Source organism: Ctenopharyngodon idella, chromosome 21 (assembly GCF_019924925.1).
Source record: "Ctenopharyngodon idella isolate HZGC_01 chromosome 21, HZGC01, whole genome shotgun sequence".
NCBI lineage: Eukaryota > Metazoa > Chordata > Actinopteri > Cypriniformes > Xenocyprididae > Ctenopharyngodon > Ctenopharyngodon idella.
Window position 1 is genome coordinate 5,442,654 of NC_067240.1, and position 18,351 is coordinate 5,461,004.

At 37.2% G+C, this 18,351-nt stretch overlaps 1 protein-coding gene across 2 annotated transcripts; it reads right to left on the minus strand.

Annotated features, from left to right (window-relative positions):
• Window positions 1–566: 566 nt before the first annotated feature.
• Window positions 567–16,052, minus strand: aggf1 (angiogenic factor with G patch and FHA domains 1). Of its 2 annotated transcripts, none has more exons than XM_051878264.1 (16): window positions 15,947–16,052; window positions 15,804–15,860; window positions 15,069–15,289; window positions 14,823–14,922; window positions 14,018–14,205; window positions 9,798–9,935; window positions 9,519–9,719; window positions 6,766–7,276; window positions 6,491–6,593; window positions 6,337–6,388; window positions 3,543–3,644; window positions 3,279–3,444; window positions 3,072–3,151; window positions 1,278–1,405; window positions 1,041–1,140; window positions 567–950 (listed from the first exon to the last, which is right to left on the minus strand). In XM_051878264.1, exons 3-16 carry the CDS (start codon window positions 15,270–15,272, stop codon window positions 744–746), a joined length of 2,280 nt encoding a protein of 759 aa, XP_051734224.1. In that variant the 5' UTR covers window positions 15,273–15,289; window positions 15,804–15,860; window positions 15,947–16,052; the 3' UTR covers window positions 567–743. The 2 variants fall into 2 exon arrangements, with proteins under 2 accessions (XP_051734224.1, XP_051734225.1); XM_051878265.1 differs by lacking the exon at window positions 6,766–7,276 and adding an exon at window positions 9,109–9,175.
• Window positions 16,053–18,351: the final 2,299 nt, after the last annotated feature.

Here is an 18,351-nt window from a genome sequence, read left to right on the forward strand (position 1 = left end):
AACAACTATTATTATTTTAATAAACATCATGTTTTAACAGGTGATCTGATGAGAATCACCACCGAGAATGAAAATTACAAAGAACACCAAAAGTAAAACATCAAGGTCCATTACGTTATTGAGAATTTGGGAAAAATAGTGTCCTAACGCAACAAACTTATAGCCTAAAAATATCCTTTTGCAATATTTTCTCTTTTGATTTTGAGCGGAGATGTGACCCAGACATGAGGTTGATACAATAAAGACAAACAAACTGGCCACAACCACTTTATGTGTAGACCAATATGTGTTGATACCAAGGTAACTGCTTCACAATCACAACACATGGGTTTTTGTTTTCTACTCCGTAACCAATTATTTGTTGTCCATAGACAAGCAGCAGTTACAAAACTATAAGACTATAAAGGAGTTGCACAACTAGTTATGCTACAACATGATCCACAAAACGTGACTTTGCAGATACTGTATGGCAACCTTTTGCACATATGCAACCTTTAGCAAGCATCTTACACAGCAATTTAATTTTATAGTGAACACTAATATAAATGTATAAACTGGAAAGCATGTATTGTTTTGTATTGTTTATTTGTTCAAGATATTTCACCGTAAACAAAAAAACAGCAATCTTTAAAACAAACTTATGTCTATTTACAAACCTTTTAAGAATAAGGTCTTCCACTGAAATGATTAAAAAAAATTAACCAAAATAATGCCCGGCATCAGACCAAATTATCACTAAGAAGTCACTCTGTATCCTGACTTTTGACCCAGGCTTTAGGCGATTGGCTCGTTTCAGGATGGGTGGAGTCAGCCTGGCAGGTTCCAGAGAAGCGTTCCCGTGCACGCTCCCAGTTCCTCTGGGTTTTGGTTCTGGCGAGTGAGGCGTCCTCTACCGACACGGCAGCTCCAGAACCAAGACCAGACTGGGCCTTGCGCACATGCAGCTGAATCTACGACGCACACACAAAGGGAAGTGAGCGTAAATCTCATGCGCTTACATACATGACACTGCGTAAACAAATGGGGAGAAATTATATTACCGGATCCTTCATTCCAGCTCCATCCTTGCCGAGTCCTTCTCCTCGTTTCCAGCCCATCTTCTCCAGCATCTGTCTACCCTTATTCTCATCTCCGATTTCACTATATACAAACAAACACAGTGAGAAAAAGCACAAGTCTGAGAAAAAAATCTTTAACCTTCATTTTGTTATGCAAGAATGCTACTGCAGTACAGATCTGTTTACAGGTGTAAATGTTTGACTGAACAGGTTACATACACATGAACAGAAGCAGGAGCATCGTCTCTCTGGAACGTTCCCTCGCTTCCGACTGTCTGCCGGCGGTTTTCTGCTCTGTCCTTATACCTGCTGTTCTTCAGGGCCTTCTGCTCCTCATAATCACTGCTCTGAAACACACGCAAGTCTTCGTGTAAAACAAGCATTAAAGGGGTCCCTTATTATTTCACTTTTTAAACTTTAGTTAGTGTGTAATGTTGCTGTTTGAGCATAAACAACATCTGCAAAGTTACGACGCTCAAAGTTCAATGCAAAGGGAGATATTTTCTTATACAGGAATTGCTTTTTAAGGACTACAACGAGCTTCTCCCCAGGCTGGTGACATCACAAACCCCAAAATTTACATAAACCCTGCCCCCGAGAACACACAACAAAGGGGGTGAGACCATGTTGGGCTGCTTTAGAGAAGAGGAAGAGTTGTTGTAGTAGAGTGTTGTTACCATGCCGTCATTTTACGCCGGACTGCTTCACAAACGAGGGTCAATTCAACACTGGATTTGCACAAAAGATTAAAATGACGGCACATGCTAGTCGATGAGTTGAATCAACTCCACAGCAACTGCATAAATTTATCCACTAACCATTCAGAAACGTCCAGATGTGTTCTAAAAGTTGTAAACTTCTTCCTGAGTTTCTCCATCAGTGGTTTGACCAATGTAAGGCTGAACACCGTTACTGACAATCGTCATTTTGGCTGTGTGAGATTCTCCAGTTTTGTTGTTGTTGAGAAACCAAAGCGAGAGCTGTTAAAGCTTCACCCTCTTCTGGAAAGGGGGCCGGAAGCACAGCTCATTTGCATTTAAAGGGACACACAAAAACGGCGTGTTTTTGCTCACACCCAAATTGCGGCAAATTTGACAAGCTATACTAAATGATCTGTGGGGTATTTTGAGCTGAAACTTCACAGACACATTCTGGAGACACCAGAGACTTATATTACATCTTGTGAAAGGGGCATTATAGGACCCCTTTAAAGTCACAACCAGTAGACCAATAGCAATGCTGAAATTATAAACGTCTTTAAACAAAACAACAACAAAATCAAGAACATTTTCTGAATTATGCCTATGAAATATATAATACAACCACCACCAAACAGCAATGGCATTGTAACAATACTTAAACACCCACAAACTGAATTCTGGTTAATTAATTTATTATACTAATATGCTTAGTTTCTGGTGAAAAAGTTTGAAAAGAAGTTGTCAACTAAAAATAAACTAAAACATAAAAACTATACAGAAAAAAACTAATAAAAATGACAAAAACACTAACTAAAATTAAAATGAAAACAGAAAATATAAAATCTGATCCAAAAATATTAACAAAAATTAGAGCGTACCATAATTAAAGCATACCAGTGATACTTAAAAAAAAAAAAAAAAAAAAAACACACTGGTTGGACAACAGGGCACCTTCAAGTTAAAAAGTCAAGAACCACTGAGTAGCACAAATATTGCAGGAAGTTATGTGCCAATGTTCAATACTTGGCGTTAATGATTTGAAACAAACCCTTGGACAAAGTAGACAATAATAATAGTGATGCTTGTCATAGCATGATATCTTGGATGACAGAAGCATTGTTTTAGTGGTTAAATATTATACCTGTTATAGCTTGCAATTTGCAACACCCAGGAATAGTGTGATTTTCTACTTGCTGACCAGAAGAGGGCAGCACTGACTGCACACAATTAGCAAACCAAATTAACACACCTGACTTGAGCTTTAAAACATAATTCACCACCAAAAGAGCTTGTACGTGACATAAAAACTTACTTTAAGACCATATTTAACCTTCATCATCTTCAGTTCCTTCTGTCTTTGAACCTCCTTGTCTTCTTTACTGAGAACAGCTCCTGAAACACATGTGCATATACATGTATTGCAAAAGAACGCAAGCTGCAACTGATTCATAGTAAAGCAGTTCAGAGATGTGTATAAGATAGCAGAAGAAGTTGTTTTTGTCAATGTGTGAATGCATACCAGAGGTCTCATCTCTCTTATGGCGACTCAGGTGTGCTATGATCTGTCCTGGTTCACAGCCGTCACATGTGTCTGTGCCTGTGTGGATGTGGAAGGATAACACCGTTTCTCCCATCTTCACTTCATCCCCGTGAGTCAGAGGGCAAGGGTCACAGCGAACTTTGGGCTGTAGGGACACAGAAAACATATTTACAATTCCAATAAACATCCTTATATTGAGATATGTTCAAAAGGATGCTGGGAAACAACAGTTGTTTGTGTTACCTGTAGTATTCTGTTCCCGTTGAGGACGGTGCCGTTCTGACTGCCCTGATCTATCAGCATATAACACTGCTGGTCCTGGTCAAAATAAACTTCTGCATGGGACTATTCTCACACACACACACACACACACAGTCAGAGAGAAAAACATCAACGATTAGTTAATATGCCGTTAAAATTAATTCAAATTGGCCTCATTTACTTTTTGAAACATGTTCCTGGTCTTATTATTACTACATTATTTCACTCAAAAATACACTGATGTTTAAAAGTTTGAGGTCAGTAAGATTTTTTGGAAAAAGAAGTTAAATCTTTTATTTAGCAAGGTGCATTAAATATATCAAAAATGACAGTGGAGAATAATTTCAAATAAACGCTTAAATGTTTATTTAAAGAATCCTAAAAAAAAAAAAAAAAATTATGTTTTCAACATTGATAAATATAAAAAAATGTTTCTTGAGCAGCAAATCAACATATTACAATGTTTTCTGAAGGGTCATGTGACACTGAAGACACTGATGCTGAAAAAACAGCTTTGCATCACAGAAATTTAAAAATATATTAAAAATGTAAATTACGTAAAAAGTCTTAATACAAAAGCTAAATTGTACGCAATTGATGTTTTAAAATACTTAGACGACAATATATTTTTAAAAAGAAATATAAAAAAATGAAAATTGTTATTTGAATTAAAATAAATGTTAACTGAAAAAAAAAAAAAATTTATATATATATATATATATATATATATATATATATATATATAAAAACATTTTATTTCAGCTAGTAATAAGACATTTCCCATTTTGCAAAAAAAAAAACAACTAAAAATGAATAAAAACAATGTAGACATTTTAAAGAAAGCAAAAACTTAGAAAAATGACAAACAATTTTTAAACAAAATTGTTATTTTTAAATAGCTGGCGTTTGGATGCAAACACGGTAGCGCTGCACTGTTTACTACGTCAACAGCGTAAAAGACTGACATAGAAGAGAAGAAATTGTTGAATAAAGTTATTTTTGTTGTGTTGTTGCGCACAAAAAGTATTCTCATCGCATCATAACATTAAGGTTGAACCACTGCAGTCACGTGACTGTTTTAACGGCGTCTTTAAAGGATTAGTTCACTTTCAAATGAAAATTAGCCCAAGCTTTACTCGCACCCTCAAGCCATCCTAGGTGTATATGACTTTCTTCTTTCTGATGAACAAAGAAATATTAATAAATATCCTGACGCATCTGAGCTTTATAATGGCAGTGAACGGGACCCACGAGTATGAGCTGAAGAAAGACCTTCCATCCACATCCATCATAAACGTGTACTCCACACGGCTCCGGGGGGTTAATAAAGGCCTTCTGAAGCGAAGCGATGCATTTGTATAAAAAAATATCCATATTTAAACAAGTTATGAAAACAAATATCTAGCTTCTGCCAGACCGCATTCCGTATTCAAATTACGGAAAAACGGAACTGGCACCGCGTTAGTTCCCTAAGTTGAATAGGGAAGGTGTAGGACACGGAAGGCGGTCTGGCGGAAGCACTTGGAAGGCGAGCATGTGTTTATAAAGCATATACATTTTTATTTTTTTTTTAAGGAAATGACCGATCGTTTCGCTAGTTAAGACCCTTATTCCTCGTCTGGTATCGTTTAAAGCCCTTTGAAGCTGTACTGAAACTGTCATTTTGAGCTTCAACCGTTTGGAGGCCATTGAAGTCCACTATAAGGAGAATAATCCTGGAATGTTTTCCTCAAAAAACTTAATTTCTTTTCGACTAAAGAAAGAAGGACATGGACATCTTAGATGACATGGGGGTGAGTAAATTATCAGGAAATTTTAATTCTGAAGTGAACCAATCCTTTAACCCTTTCAGCGGTACGGACCCACATATGGGATTTTTATTTCTGTGCCCCTGGGCGTACAATCCCACATATGGGATTTAGAACATTCAGCGACGTCACATAACTGCCAGATTCAAACTGTGCTTTCGCGTTTTGGCTGTGAGACGGACGCGCTCAGCTCTTGTCATATATCACAGCTATGCGGTGTTTTCCACATAATGTTTCTTTTAAGGTTTCAGACATTTAAATACGCATAAGCACCAGTAAAACAATAAATTTAGAGTTTATAAAATACACACTGATGTCAGACATCAGTGGAAGCAGCAATAACAATCCATTCAAATATAATTTGCCAACATTTATTCATATCAGACACTATAATGGGCCTAAGTAACTATAAAGTTTACTCTATTATTCTTCCAGTTCATCAGCCACTTACTTGCATATATTTCAGGATAAACTGATGAATATTTTAAATAAAAAAGGAAAAACAAAATAATAGCGATCCATCTGTCATACAGTGTTATTGTGGCTGCGTTCAGCGTACGTGACATGGAACTATAAGGGAAAACGTTCTAAAATAACGGTCGCCTTAAAAAGCTTACTCTGGGGGGGTCAGTTAGAATATTTTAAACTCATGCTTGAAAGTGTTAATACTTTCTGGACCTTGAATGTGGTAATTATGTTGCTCAGAAGCCTCTTGGATTTCATCAAAAATATCTTAATTTGTGTTCCAAAGATGAACGAAGGTCTTACGGGTTTGGAATAACACGAGGGTGAGTAATTAATGACAGAAATTTCATTTAACCCTTTAACTGAAAACCATCACCAATAAGACATTAGGCCACAAAAGTCTCAGTACTTTAGATTGTTTAATGTCATAGTAAAAGTTCTTTTGGTCAAGAATGTGTGTTTGATTTGAGTGTTTTCGTATAGTTTGTTTCGTTTTGTTTTACCTTACTGACTCCCATCTCAGGGATCCTGATGGCATGATTCATGTCCTTCTCTCTGCGAACAGATACACAAACATGTTAAAAAAACACAATAGATGAAAAGAACCACACACACACACACACACACACACACACACACACACAGAACTATACAGACCGGCCGATAGTGGCGACCGTGTCAGCCGTGAGGATGAAGAGCGTTCCGGTCTGCAGAACAGGAGAGCGAACCACAGTTACCCGAACACATGGCGGCCAGGCTTCTGAAATATAAAAATCGCACAAATTACGGATAGACGAAAATAAAATCCTACAGTAGTGTGCGCATTCACCTGATACACATTCTATTTAACACTGCATCTACAAACAACCAATAAGAAACAAACAGCCAACCAGGGGAGTAGCGTTCACTTCCCTCTGAATGTGCCTCCTCACCTTCCTCCTGTATCTGCATTTCCAGTTCTCTTTCAGGACTGTCATGTGCTGGTTGGACAGGAGATGTAGCTGAGGATGATGAAGAAGGTTCGTTCCCTCCATCCGACTCTGTGATCTCGCCCTCTTCCGGCTCACTCTCACCGCTCATGTTATCGGAGCGTGACTTCCTGTCTCTGCAAGTCACAGAACGTGACCTCTTCCTCTCTCTCCTCTTCTTCTTCCTCTTCCCGCTGTGCGTGTCATCCGAATGCGACCCGTTCTCTCTCCGCCTCCTGCTGTGAGAGTCATCAGAATGCGATCCGCTCCGCCTCCGGGTTTTCTTTCTGTTCGTAGAGCGCTCTCTGCTTCTGTCTCGGCTCTTGGTCCGCCTGGGTCGTTCTGTACCACTGGGTCTCTGGGGGCTTCGGGACCGAGACTTTCGTCCTTTTTTAAGTGATGACGCATCATCCTTCTTACCTCTGTGGTGGTTTTCAGACTGTCTGTCAATCTCAGACCCCGCCTCTTTATGGTCCTGTCAGTGAGCAAACACTTAGCCAATCAGGACGTCGCCAATAGTGTCTCCACATTGTTTTGATGTGAAAATATAAGATTTGTTTCGGCTTTCAAGGTTCATTTGAGTCTCAGTTTTGAGTTAGTTCAAGAAAATGATGCAAAACCACCATCTAAAATGTCAACATCCAAACAGCGCTTTTCAGTCTTGCTCAAGCCTGGATATTTATATAATTCTTGTCGTTTTCACCACTTTATTGACAAAAATCAGGCAGAGAAGAGTTCGGCATGGGATAAGAAATCCAGATTTGAGGAAACAAGCATGTGCGCAAACTGCTAGGCCACAGCTCTGACACCACATGATGTCCTGGCCCAGTCAAAACACAACCAATAAATGATAAATTAAATAAAAAAAAAACAGGCTAAATCACACTGACAGGAGGCAAATACAAAAGAAATAACAGATTCAAAAGTTTTGAGGTCAGTAAGATTTTTTAAAATGTTATTTTAAAGTAATCCTTTTTAATAAAAAAAACAAAAAAAAAAAACAGTACAAACAGAAATAGTGTGAAATATAAATAGTGTATTATATATATATATATATATATATATATAAATAATTCATTCCTGTGATGCAAAGCTGAATTTTCAGCATCATTATTCCAGTATTCAGTGTCACATGATCCTTCAGAAATAATTCTAATATGCTGATTTGCTGCTCAAGAAAGTTCAAAAGAACAGCATTTATTCAAAATAGATTTTTTTTGTAACAATATAAATCTCTTTACTGGTCAATTTAATGCATTCTTGCTGAATACAAGTATTAATACCTTAAAAAGAATTTACTGACCCCAAACTTTTGAACAGTAGTGTATTTAATCAAAACGTGAAAAAACATAAAAATTAAAAATAAAGAGGCCCTGACTGACTTTAGCTTGCTACAACTAGGGCTGTCACTAACGATTATTTTGGTAATTGAGTAATCAATCGATTATTTTGACGATTAATCAATGCGATTTTTTGTGGTAATAAAAATAGAAAATGCATTATGTATTATAACAAATGCCTGCAGAGGGCGCCAACGGCCTAGTGATTGTTATGCAGCAGATCAATGTTTAATATTTGGCCACTTCTTTACGATGTAAACGCTACAGCTACTGTAATTTCTTGAATAAGTACATGTGGACATCAAAACACGCAAACTCAGAACTAGGGTTTAAACTTATTTCTAATCGTGATTAACAGTTTGCATATATGTATTCTCCTGTGTTTGCTTAGGTTTATAAATGATTTACGTTACAGATCTGATGAAATGGTGCACATTGCTTTCCCAGATGAACGTTATAAGCAACCCAAACTCACAGAATATGTAGAAATGGAAACGCACTCCATGCATGTAGAACAGTGCAACAATTCGTATGAAACACAAAGCATGCCAGACGTTACGCATTCCCAAATGCATGTTATTGGAAACCCATGTAGAGATCGAGTTCTTGCAAAGCTTCTATGAACGAAGCTGCTCTGAAACGAAAGAAACTTGTAACCTGCAAGCGTTTAAATAATTAAAGCGTTACGGTTCAATTTCAGCGCATATATTTAATGGAATTCACAGCCTTTATGATTTCACAATAGCATTATGCTATATTATCATTTTTAAATGGTTTTAATACATTGTGCAGCCTTCAAAAACGGTCTAATAATGCGGTTCATGGATTCTCGTCCGTGGAGTGCACCACTTCCGGTTTTTGCTGGTTACTCAACACAAATTGAATCGTGACAGCCCTAGTTATGACCATTTAGGGGGAAAAAAAATACTAAAATTCTATAACTTTAAAGCTATAAACAAGTGCGTACCTCTTACTCCAACCAGTCTCAAATGTTCTATCTTCAACTGAGCCATTGAGCAAGTCAAATCCTGAACCTACAGCGAAAGGAAGAGCACACGGTCAGCTCCACCAGGCATCAAATCTCCAGAATTGCTCGACGGACCCCTTTCTAAGACCCCAGACTGTTCTACGGACCCTCACAATCATCAATTGCTATTCAATGAGAGAAAGAACCAGACGCCAAAAAGTTGAAACAATACTGAAAACTGAGACTCAAGATGGTTTTAAAACAAAAGGTTTAAATTGAAAAACTGAATTTGAACTTGAAATGGAAATGGAAAATCAAGTTGAGGAAGGTAAGGGGCATTGAGAGTTAACCACTAAATCTCTGTGATCACAAAACTATGTAAAGACAATGTGTGTCTGTGTGCATCTCACCCCTCCATCGGGACAGGAAGCTCTATCTGTGTTCTTCACCGACTTCCTGTTTTTCCAATCTTTGGTCTTCCTCTGTGGCGTCTGCTCCACTTCGGGGTGTGCTGTAGGCACCTCTATCCTAGAGTGGAACTGGTATTTTCCGCTTTCTGGATCGTAGTAATAGTACATGCCTGTGTTGGCATCATAGTACAGCTGACTGGACTGGGGGAAGAGGAAAAAACACATTAACACAGGCGATTAAGAACAGTAGTCAAACGTCCCCAGAGAAGAACAACTTACAGAGTCGTAGTAAAATCCAGTGCCGTGGTCGTAGTACATGCCGGAACTTTCATCAAACACAAAGTTGGTCTGGTTCAATGCTTCCTCTGCTGTTGCTCTCAGCATGTCTGCTATAGAGCCGCCTTCTCCAGAGGCCTCCTGAGAACAAATACAGTGTTTACACAGTCAAGAAACTGGCTAATAATTATTCATATTACACTACATTTGTTTTGGATATATGTTTGAAAATTCTGGCTGAATGTTGGGTTATTGTGGCCACATTTGAAACTTCTGCCAATATGTTAGATTAACTTAAATATAAATTAGATCTTTTTGGCCTTATTTTAGATTTCTGATGTTATGTTAGAATAATTTACTTTACTTGCTTATATTTTTTCTGTTTGGGCTATATTTTGGCCATACATATATATACACACACACAGTATCTCACAGAAGTGAGTACACCCCTCACATTTTTGTAAATATTTTATTATATATTTTCATGTGACAACACTGAAGAAATGACACTTTGCTACAATGTAAAGTATTGAGTGTACAGCTTGTATAACAGTGTAAATTTGCTGTCCCCTCAAAATAACTCAACACACGTTAATGTCTAAACCGCTGGCCACAAAATTGAGTACACCCCTAAGTAAAAATGTCCAAATTGTGTCCAATTAGCCATTCTCTCTCCCCGGTGTCATGTGACTCGTTAGTGTTACAAGGTCTCAGGTGTGAATGGGGAGCAGGTGTGTTAAATTTGGTGTTATCGCTCTCACTCTCTCATACTGGTCACCGGAAGTTCAACATGGCACCTCATGGCAAAGTACTCTCTGAGGATCTGAAAAAAAAGAATTGTTGCTCTACATAAAGATGGCGTAGGCTATAAAAAGTTTGCCAAGACCCTGAAACTGAGCTGCAGCACGGTGGCCAAGACCATACAGCGGTTTAACAGGACAGGTTCCACTCAGAACAGGCCTCGCCAAGAAGTTGAGTGCACGTGTTCAGCGTCATATCCAGAGATTGTGTCTGGGAAATAGACGTATGAGTGCTGCCAGCATTGCTGCAGAGGTTGAAGGGGTGGGGGGTCAGCCTGTCAGTGCTCAGACCATACGCCGCACACTGCATCAAATTGGTCTGCATGGCTGTCGTCCCAGAAGGAAGCCTCCAAGCATGTCTCCAGACCTAAACCCTATTGAGCATCTGTGGGGCATCCTCAAACGGAAGGTGGAGGAACACAAGGTCTCTAACATCCACCAGCTCCGTGATGTCGTCACGGAGGAGTGAAAGAGGACTCCAATGGCAACCTGTGAAGCTCTGGTGAACTCCATGCCCAAGAGGGTTAAGGCAGTGCTGGAAAATAATGGTGGCCACACAAAATATTGACACTTTGGGACCAATTTAGATATTTTCACTTAGGGGTGTACTCACTTTTTTTGGCCAGCGGTTTAGACATTAATGGCTGTGTGTTGAGTTATTTTGAGGGGACAGCAAATTTACACTGTTGTACAAGCTGTACACTCACTACTTTACATTGTAGCAAAGTGTCATTTCTTCAGTGTTGTCACATGAAAAGATAATAAAATATTTACAAAAATATTATAACCGATTCGTTCAAAACGCTGAATCACTCAAAAACACGGTAAAGAAAACACGGTCGAGTGTTGCTGCGAGATGCGCTCTGGTTCTGCTGTGATGTTTATTTTAACTATTTTCGCTGCTAAAACAGAACAAAAACAGTCAGTATCCCTTCTAAAATGTAAGTGACTTAATATTAACTACTTGTTTATTAACTGTTGTATGAAATCAGTGTCACGTTTACAATCATGACGGTATTCAGTAAGACAGCACTCTTGGTCGTGTGGTGTTGCTTAACATTTTTACAGCAGCATTTAACCGAGTTCTTGTGCTGCGCTCATTTGTTTCGATTCGGCAGGAAAGCAATATCTCGCGCTTGTGCGGCAGTACTGGAGAGTCTACTTGGGCCCATAGTGTGTTATTACTCTAATTAAATTTATTGATCAAATTTAAGAATTTATAAAGGTTAAAAAAAAAATTTGGAATAAATATCACAAATATGCAGATTTAAATGTCAAAACTGCAATATTCTGAAAGAATATTCAGAAAAAAGAATATTGCTTCAGAATAAATTTATATTTACAACACACAAAAACCCTCCCTATACGCAAGCTACACAAGTTGCGTAGGGCCCCCGAACCACCAGCGGGCCCCTTGCTCATCACTATATAAAATAAACATTACGATAATTTACCATAACGTGAATATTACTTTATAACATGCAAAAATATGTGTGATGTCTACTAAACATTGGCGGAGTCATGTGGAAATATTTTAATAATGATTTATATTGATTCAATAACTGTTTCGAACTCGGACATCATGTCTTGACATGGCTATGGCTGCAAAACAAAATTATCCTTCTGGAACAGACAAAAAGTGCTAAGAACGAAGTATGTATGTTTTTTTTTTGTAACATTTTCAATTTCTTATTTAGTCTTCTAGACAAAGCAGTAAATTCATAAGCAAGTCGTAAAGCAATAACTCCAGTCCAGGGCTCCACCGTGTTTCGTTAGAAATGACCAATGATGACATGTAACTTTCGGTTTGTGTTGGTACACATCAATAATCAAAACGTTCTTATGCATGGTTTAATGTACATAAGAAATAAACATTCCTGTTCGGTATTACAAGCTGTGTGACTCAGGTAGGCCTACTTTAAAAACAATGCCCATAGTCTAAAATTAGCTAATTTAGAGAATTATTTAGGCTATGTATTTTTGTATGTTTACCTGCCTTCTTCGCTCTAAAAAATGCTGGGTTGTTGATTTGGGTCAAAATGGACAAACCCAACCGTTGGGTTAAAAATGTAACTAAAAATATGTAAACCAATGGTTAGGTTTTTCCATATTCGACCCCAGATTTGGGTTTAAACTTATTATTATTGTTTAACATGCTGTCATTTCTTAAGTAAACCACGCATTTAGAAAGCGAATTCGGCTGTGTGTTATAGTTTTTCTGACAGCTAGATGGTACCAGAGCATTACTACTTTCAAAAAGCATTAATTTAGCTGTCAACGAAAATTTGGTTTTAATTTTACTTTATTGTTTTTACTGCCAATTAAACGTGTTTTAATGGGTTTCCCTTTACATATTTATATATGTTTTTCATAACTTGCAGTTTGTTTCCTTGATGTTTTAATCCCATTAGCTATAGAAAACTGGCAGTGCACCTTGCATAAACCATTATAATTATTGGTTCATGCAATAATAAAGATTATGAAAATTTGGGGTTTTTTAAGAATGCACTGACAGGGGCCCCTTCAAAGTTTTGCTTAGGGCCCCCAGAAGTGTAGGATCGGCACTGTTATAGATGCGTCGTCAGATTTGGGATGAACCGCGGTGCAAGCGTGTGCCGAATCGTGGGTGGAGAACCGAACGGTTCGATTTTTTTTTTACAGCGAACCGTCCCACCCCTAATACACACACACACACATATTATATATATATATATATATATATATATATATATATATATATATATATATATATATATATATTTATTTATATTTATTATATATATACACACACACTCACACACATTTTTTTTTTTTTTTATATATACACATTTTGGCCATATCTCATATTTCAAATTATATTGGCCATATTTTAGTCATTCTGCAATATGTTGGATTAATTTGGCCTTGGAGTTTTATTTAGCATAGTGCTGGATTATTTTGGCCATATTTTAGGCTGTTTTGGCTATACATTGGATTGTTTTGTCAATTTATATTGTTTTAGCTATATTTTGGCCATATTTTGATGCTTTGTGAAATGTTATTATCTTAGCAATAATATAAATAGCTTCAGCAATATTTCAGATTATATTGGCCATATTTTAGACGTATTTAGTGTTATGCTGGATAAATCTGGTTTTAATTTAAACTACCTGAGTTGCTGGATTATTTTAGCCATATTTTAGGATAGACATTGGCGTTTGACTGTACTAGCCAAAATAGAAAAGACATCATTCACATTTTAAACACTCTTTTTAGAAACTAAATTTCTGAATGACATACAACAACAGGGTTTTGTAGAATTCACCTGAATACGCAATGCATACAAACCATGCATACAAACCAGGTCAATACCCACATTAATAAATACCTAGATCTGTTAACAATATTAAATAACACTTAAATAAGTACTAACACTTCTCATACCTCTGTTTGTGGAAAGTCACTTGATTCATTTGGTTGCTCAGGATTGGCTGGTGCCATCTCAGCTGTTATGGGATGCTTCTCATTCTGTTCAGAACACTCTTGAGATTCCATGACAACATTCTCCTGTGTTTCTGCTGTTGTCTCTGTTCCTGACTGGTAGTATCCGCCATAGTAATAATTATAATAATCTGTTTCAGGAAGAAAAAAAAAAAAAAAACATTTAAACCTCACATACATGCTGTAGATAACTGGAACATTACAGGGTTAGTTCACCCAAAAATGAAAATTCTGTCATCATTTAGTCATTCTCATGTCGTTCCACACCCATAAGACTTTGGTTCATCTTCAGAACACAAATTAAGATATTTTTAATAAAATCTGAGAGATTTCTATTGAAAGTCTGCTCACCCAAAACTCTGACGCTTCAAAACATTCCCTAAATGGTGATGATACCCAGCAACATTGCTCAAAAAGTTGCCCCGTGTATCATCACCTTAAGAGATACAAGTCTGGTTGAGCTTCTGTTTATGTTTGCTGATCATTATTTATATGTAAATAAAAGCTTAAATTAAATCTGTTCATCATATAAAGTGATCGTGTCTCTTCCAGAGACTTGGACTAACGGTTTCGTCCAGTGTAGACACAGTGTGAATGGACTGTGAAGGGACAGAAATGTCTCAGATTTCATTAAAATACCTTTGTATTCCAAAAACACAGGTTTGGAACGACTTGAGGGTGAGTAAATGATGACACAATTTTCATTTTTGCTTGAACTATCCCTTTAACAATGAAATAAAAGACTAACCTGTCTCTGTCCAGGTATACTCCTCTGTCTGAGTCTCAGCATCCACTTTCTCCCTCTCTCTTTTCTTTCGCTCATGGATTTCTGCACTCAGTTTATCAACCTAAATCACAGGTCAAAAGCAATATATTTTATCATGTTATCAACAATGTTCTTGTGTTGGCAAGTTTTGGGAGTACAATAATCATAAAAAATAGCCTAAAAATGGAACCATCATGTTTTCACAGTTCTCCACGACACCTGGCTCACCTGCTGTCTGAGATCTTCATTGTAGCTTTCTGTGGTTTTCTGAAGTCGTTCACTTTGGCTGAGCTGTTTCTGTAACTTCTGAAGTTCATCCTTACATGCCTTCAGCTCCTGTCGTAGTGCCTCTGCTTGTGATTTCAAAGACACAAGCTCTGCTTGCAAACCCTGATCATTGGGTTCAGAGTCTGGTTTTCCTTCTGCAGCCATTGCTGAGGATGTTCTACCTAAAATGTAGATTAGAATAAGAGAGTATAATTGACTAAAATAAAATATTCTAATTCTGTAGATTCAAATCACCATGTAATACATATTATATATAGTAATACACAGTATAAGTTTTTACAAATGAAGTCTTTCTCTTACAAGTCATTTAATTTGTCTCTATTTATATCCAATCTCAATCTGAGGAAAAAAATAATTCTTAAAAACAGGCCTTAAAACGTGAAAATATAACTACATTTATATTGTTCAGGAAGTGAGCTCCTATGATATTTGGGGGTACCTAGCATCAAAAGATTTGAGAAATAACTAGATCAACCAATCAGTGAAGGACACGGTGAATATGCATAAACTGAAAACAATTAAACGACCATAGTCTGAGCAAAACAATCAAACAAATGACTCCTCTAATTTTATATTCAGTATAAGAAGATATAATAAGAGTATGTTAATAAACAGATAAGTTATGTTTTGTATTAGGAAACATATTTTTTTTTTATTATTGCACATTATCCTCACCGATTTAACCCGCCCGTTTTCTCTGCGCGTTCCCAGATTTCCTGCGCGCGCGTCAATCTGCAAATCAAAGATAAACATCATATGACCAGCGTGCATTGGACACATATTCGTGTAGAAGTTTGTGTTATCGTAAAGTGCGTTACAGGGAACAAACGCGATGAACTTTAGTCCCACTTCAACGAACGCTGCCATACTTTCACTTTGTGATGTCATGGCTTACTTACTACTGCGTCACTTCCGCTTTTTCTAGGGCACCACAGCACCCCTAGTGTAGGAGTCTGCCAACTGCCTGGTATCAGGTATACCAAAATGTTTGGACGTTTGGCTAATACAACATCTTTTTCTTTTTTAATACGCAAATAAACAATTTAAAGACTGAGGATACCATGATTTACAAACAAAATGTATAATAAAGCAAGTATGCTTCCATCCTGTAATATAACATAATTGTATGTGCAAAGTTTGGTTTGTGTATGCTTAGGAAGGTTCAGGTACTGCAAATACAAATACAACACATTAAAATAATTTATAAAGATCTGTTTCAGCCTTTAATCAGTTACAAGAAGACGTCAAAGAAGAAAATTAGTCTGAAACCTAAATAATGGTTGAGGCCTGAAACAGTAAAATATAAATAAATGCACTTTTTTTTTTACTCATGTGACCCCTTTAAATTGCCCCTGTGTTGTTTTAAATAAAGTTTCTACTTTTTTGGCTACTGAAGCTGATTGACTAAGAAACATATTTGAAATATTGAGTGACAATTTGATTTTGGCCAGCAGAGGGCAGTACAGGCAAGTACAATTACACTCCATCTTTAGTTTCAAAGAGATGTTTAAAAATCTTTTGAACGAACTGATTTCTCTGTGTTGAATGTCACCATATTCCAGTCTAAAAAGTTTTGAGTTTGGAAGCCAAACTGTCTGTGACATCCCTCATTAAACACTTTTATTCAGGATATGAGACTAAATCAAATTAAAACTGTTTATTCTAACACCTGCGTCAGGCAGCAAGGTGAAGAAGATGAGACCACAGGTGCATTTAATATGAAAGAAGCTTAGCGCCGTAATAGACAGGAAATAAAAGAGTGACAGCTTGAGGAAATCAAGGGGGAAGGATTTGCTTTCCCTCTCACCGCTTACATGGTTCTGTCGCCTAAAGCGTTAGCTAATTGGCATTTGCATCAAGAGCATACGATGGCTTAACGGAAGTACTGACACATTCCTTGTTAGACAAAACCGCAAACTTCATGTAAACAAGATATCTGTAAGACAGAAACTTAATAATTTACAAAAACAGGATGTTCATCACATAAAGGAAGAGTTTATTTAATTACTCCACTACATTCAGAGTTGTAGCTTCATTAAGCTGACAGGTTGAGAACTTGTCATGAGTGACACGGAGATAAGCACATACACACTCATTCAGCGCACACACTAACAGATGACACTTATGACAGAATGTGTGAGTGTCATGATGACCCACAAGTAAACCCTTCCCTTAAACAATACATTACAGTAAACCATCCATCTCTCTTGACTTATGCAATATTTGCATATCATTTTAATTTGTAGCATTAGCTATTAGCATAAAAGTGGTATTCGTTAAGTCAAGCATCACAACTACTCCTTATAGGGTCAGCATGAAATGGAAATTCTGACTTTCTTCTCTATTGTGCCGTATATCCAAGTAAAAAGGCTTCTTGAATGAAAGAAAATGTAGAGCGGGATTTGAGAGGAGGGATTATTAGTGCAACAGTCCCCGTCCACTTTTTCAGCGCCGTTGGTTCCGGTGTTGTGCCGAATTCTGACCCCCTGCCAAATTATCACCCCCCTCGTTGAAGTCGCTACCTGATTGCCTAATATTAACCCCACCCATAATCCTAACCCCTCCTCCATACCTACTCCTAAACCAATACTAGGGGGGTAATAATCTGGCAGGGGGCTCAAAATTTGGCACAACACCGGAAGTATTTTTCCATTCATTTCTCCTATAAGGATTTTTTAAAAAGCCTTCATTAAACCATTTTAAAACATGAACCAACCAACCAGCTATGAGGTTAATCATAACAATAAAAACTTTGATTTTAATCAAAAAAAAAAAAAAAAAAAAGCCTATTTAAAACTGGACAAAAATAGAAAGATAGCCTACAAGACTGTGTACTTAACGGCTTTGGGAAAAAATTACAATCACATGAAGCATTGTGAACCGCATAATCGAATAAAAAACGATGGTGAAATATGAAACTACTAATTTACAAATTTTGAATTTTAAAACAATACATTTTAAGTTTATCGCAAAATATGCATATATATGTACGTTTTTTCAGAGTATAGGGGGAACGACTCGAGCCACGTCCTTTGCGGTGCTTCATGGGAGTGGGCGGAGCTAACAAGATCTTTTGGCAGGTTTTGCTTGTTTCGACTCTGATTGGTGGAATTTTCTGTACAGCATCATGGGTAATGTAGTTTTTCAGCACAAATTCCACTGTTGAACAATTATTTTAAAACTAAGTTGAAATAATGCAGGCTAAGGGCTTCAAGAGAAGCAA

What these genes read in the sequence shown, in the direction of transcription:
- aggf1 (XM_051878264.1), bottom strand. Translation starts at nt 15,272, where the DNA reads ATGGCTGCAGAAGGAAAACCAGACTCTGAACCCAATGATCAGGGTTTG. An exon ending in TAAGAGAGATGAGACCTCTG is followed by an intron (nt 3,152 to 3,278) that starts GTATGCATTCAC and finishes CATGTGTTTCAG; the next exon opens with GAGCTGTTCTCAGTAAAGAA. An exon ending in GAGCTGGAATGAAGGATCCG is followed by an intron (nt 951 to 1,040) that starts GTAATATAATTT and finishes TGTGCGTCGTAG; the next exon opens with ATTCAGCTGCATGTGCGCAA.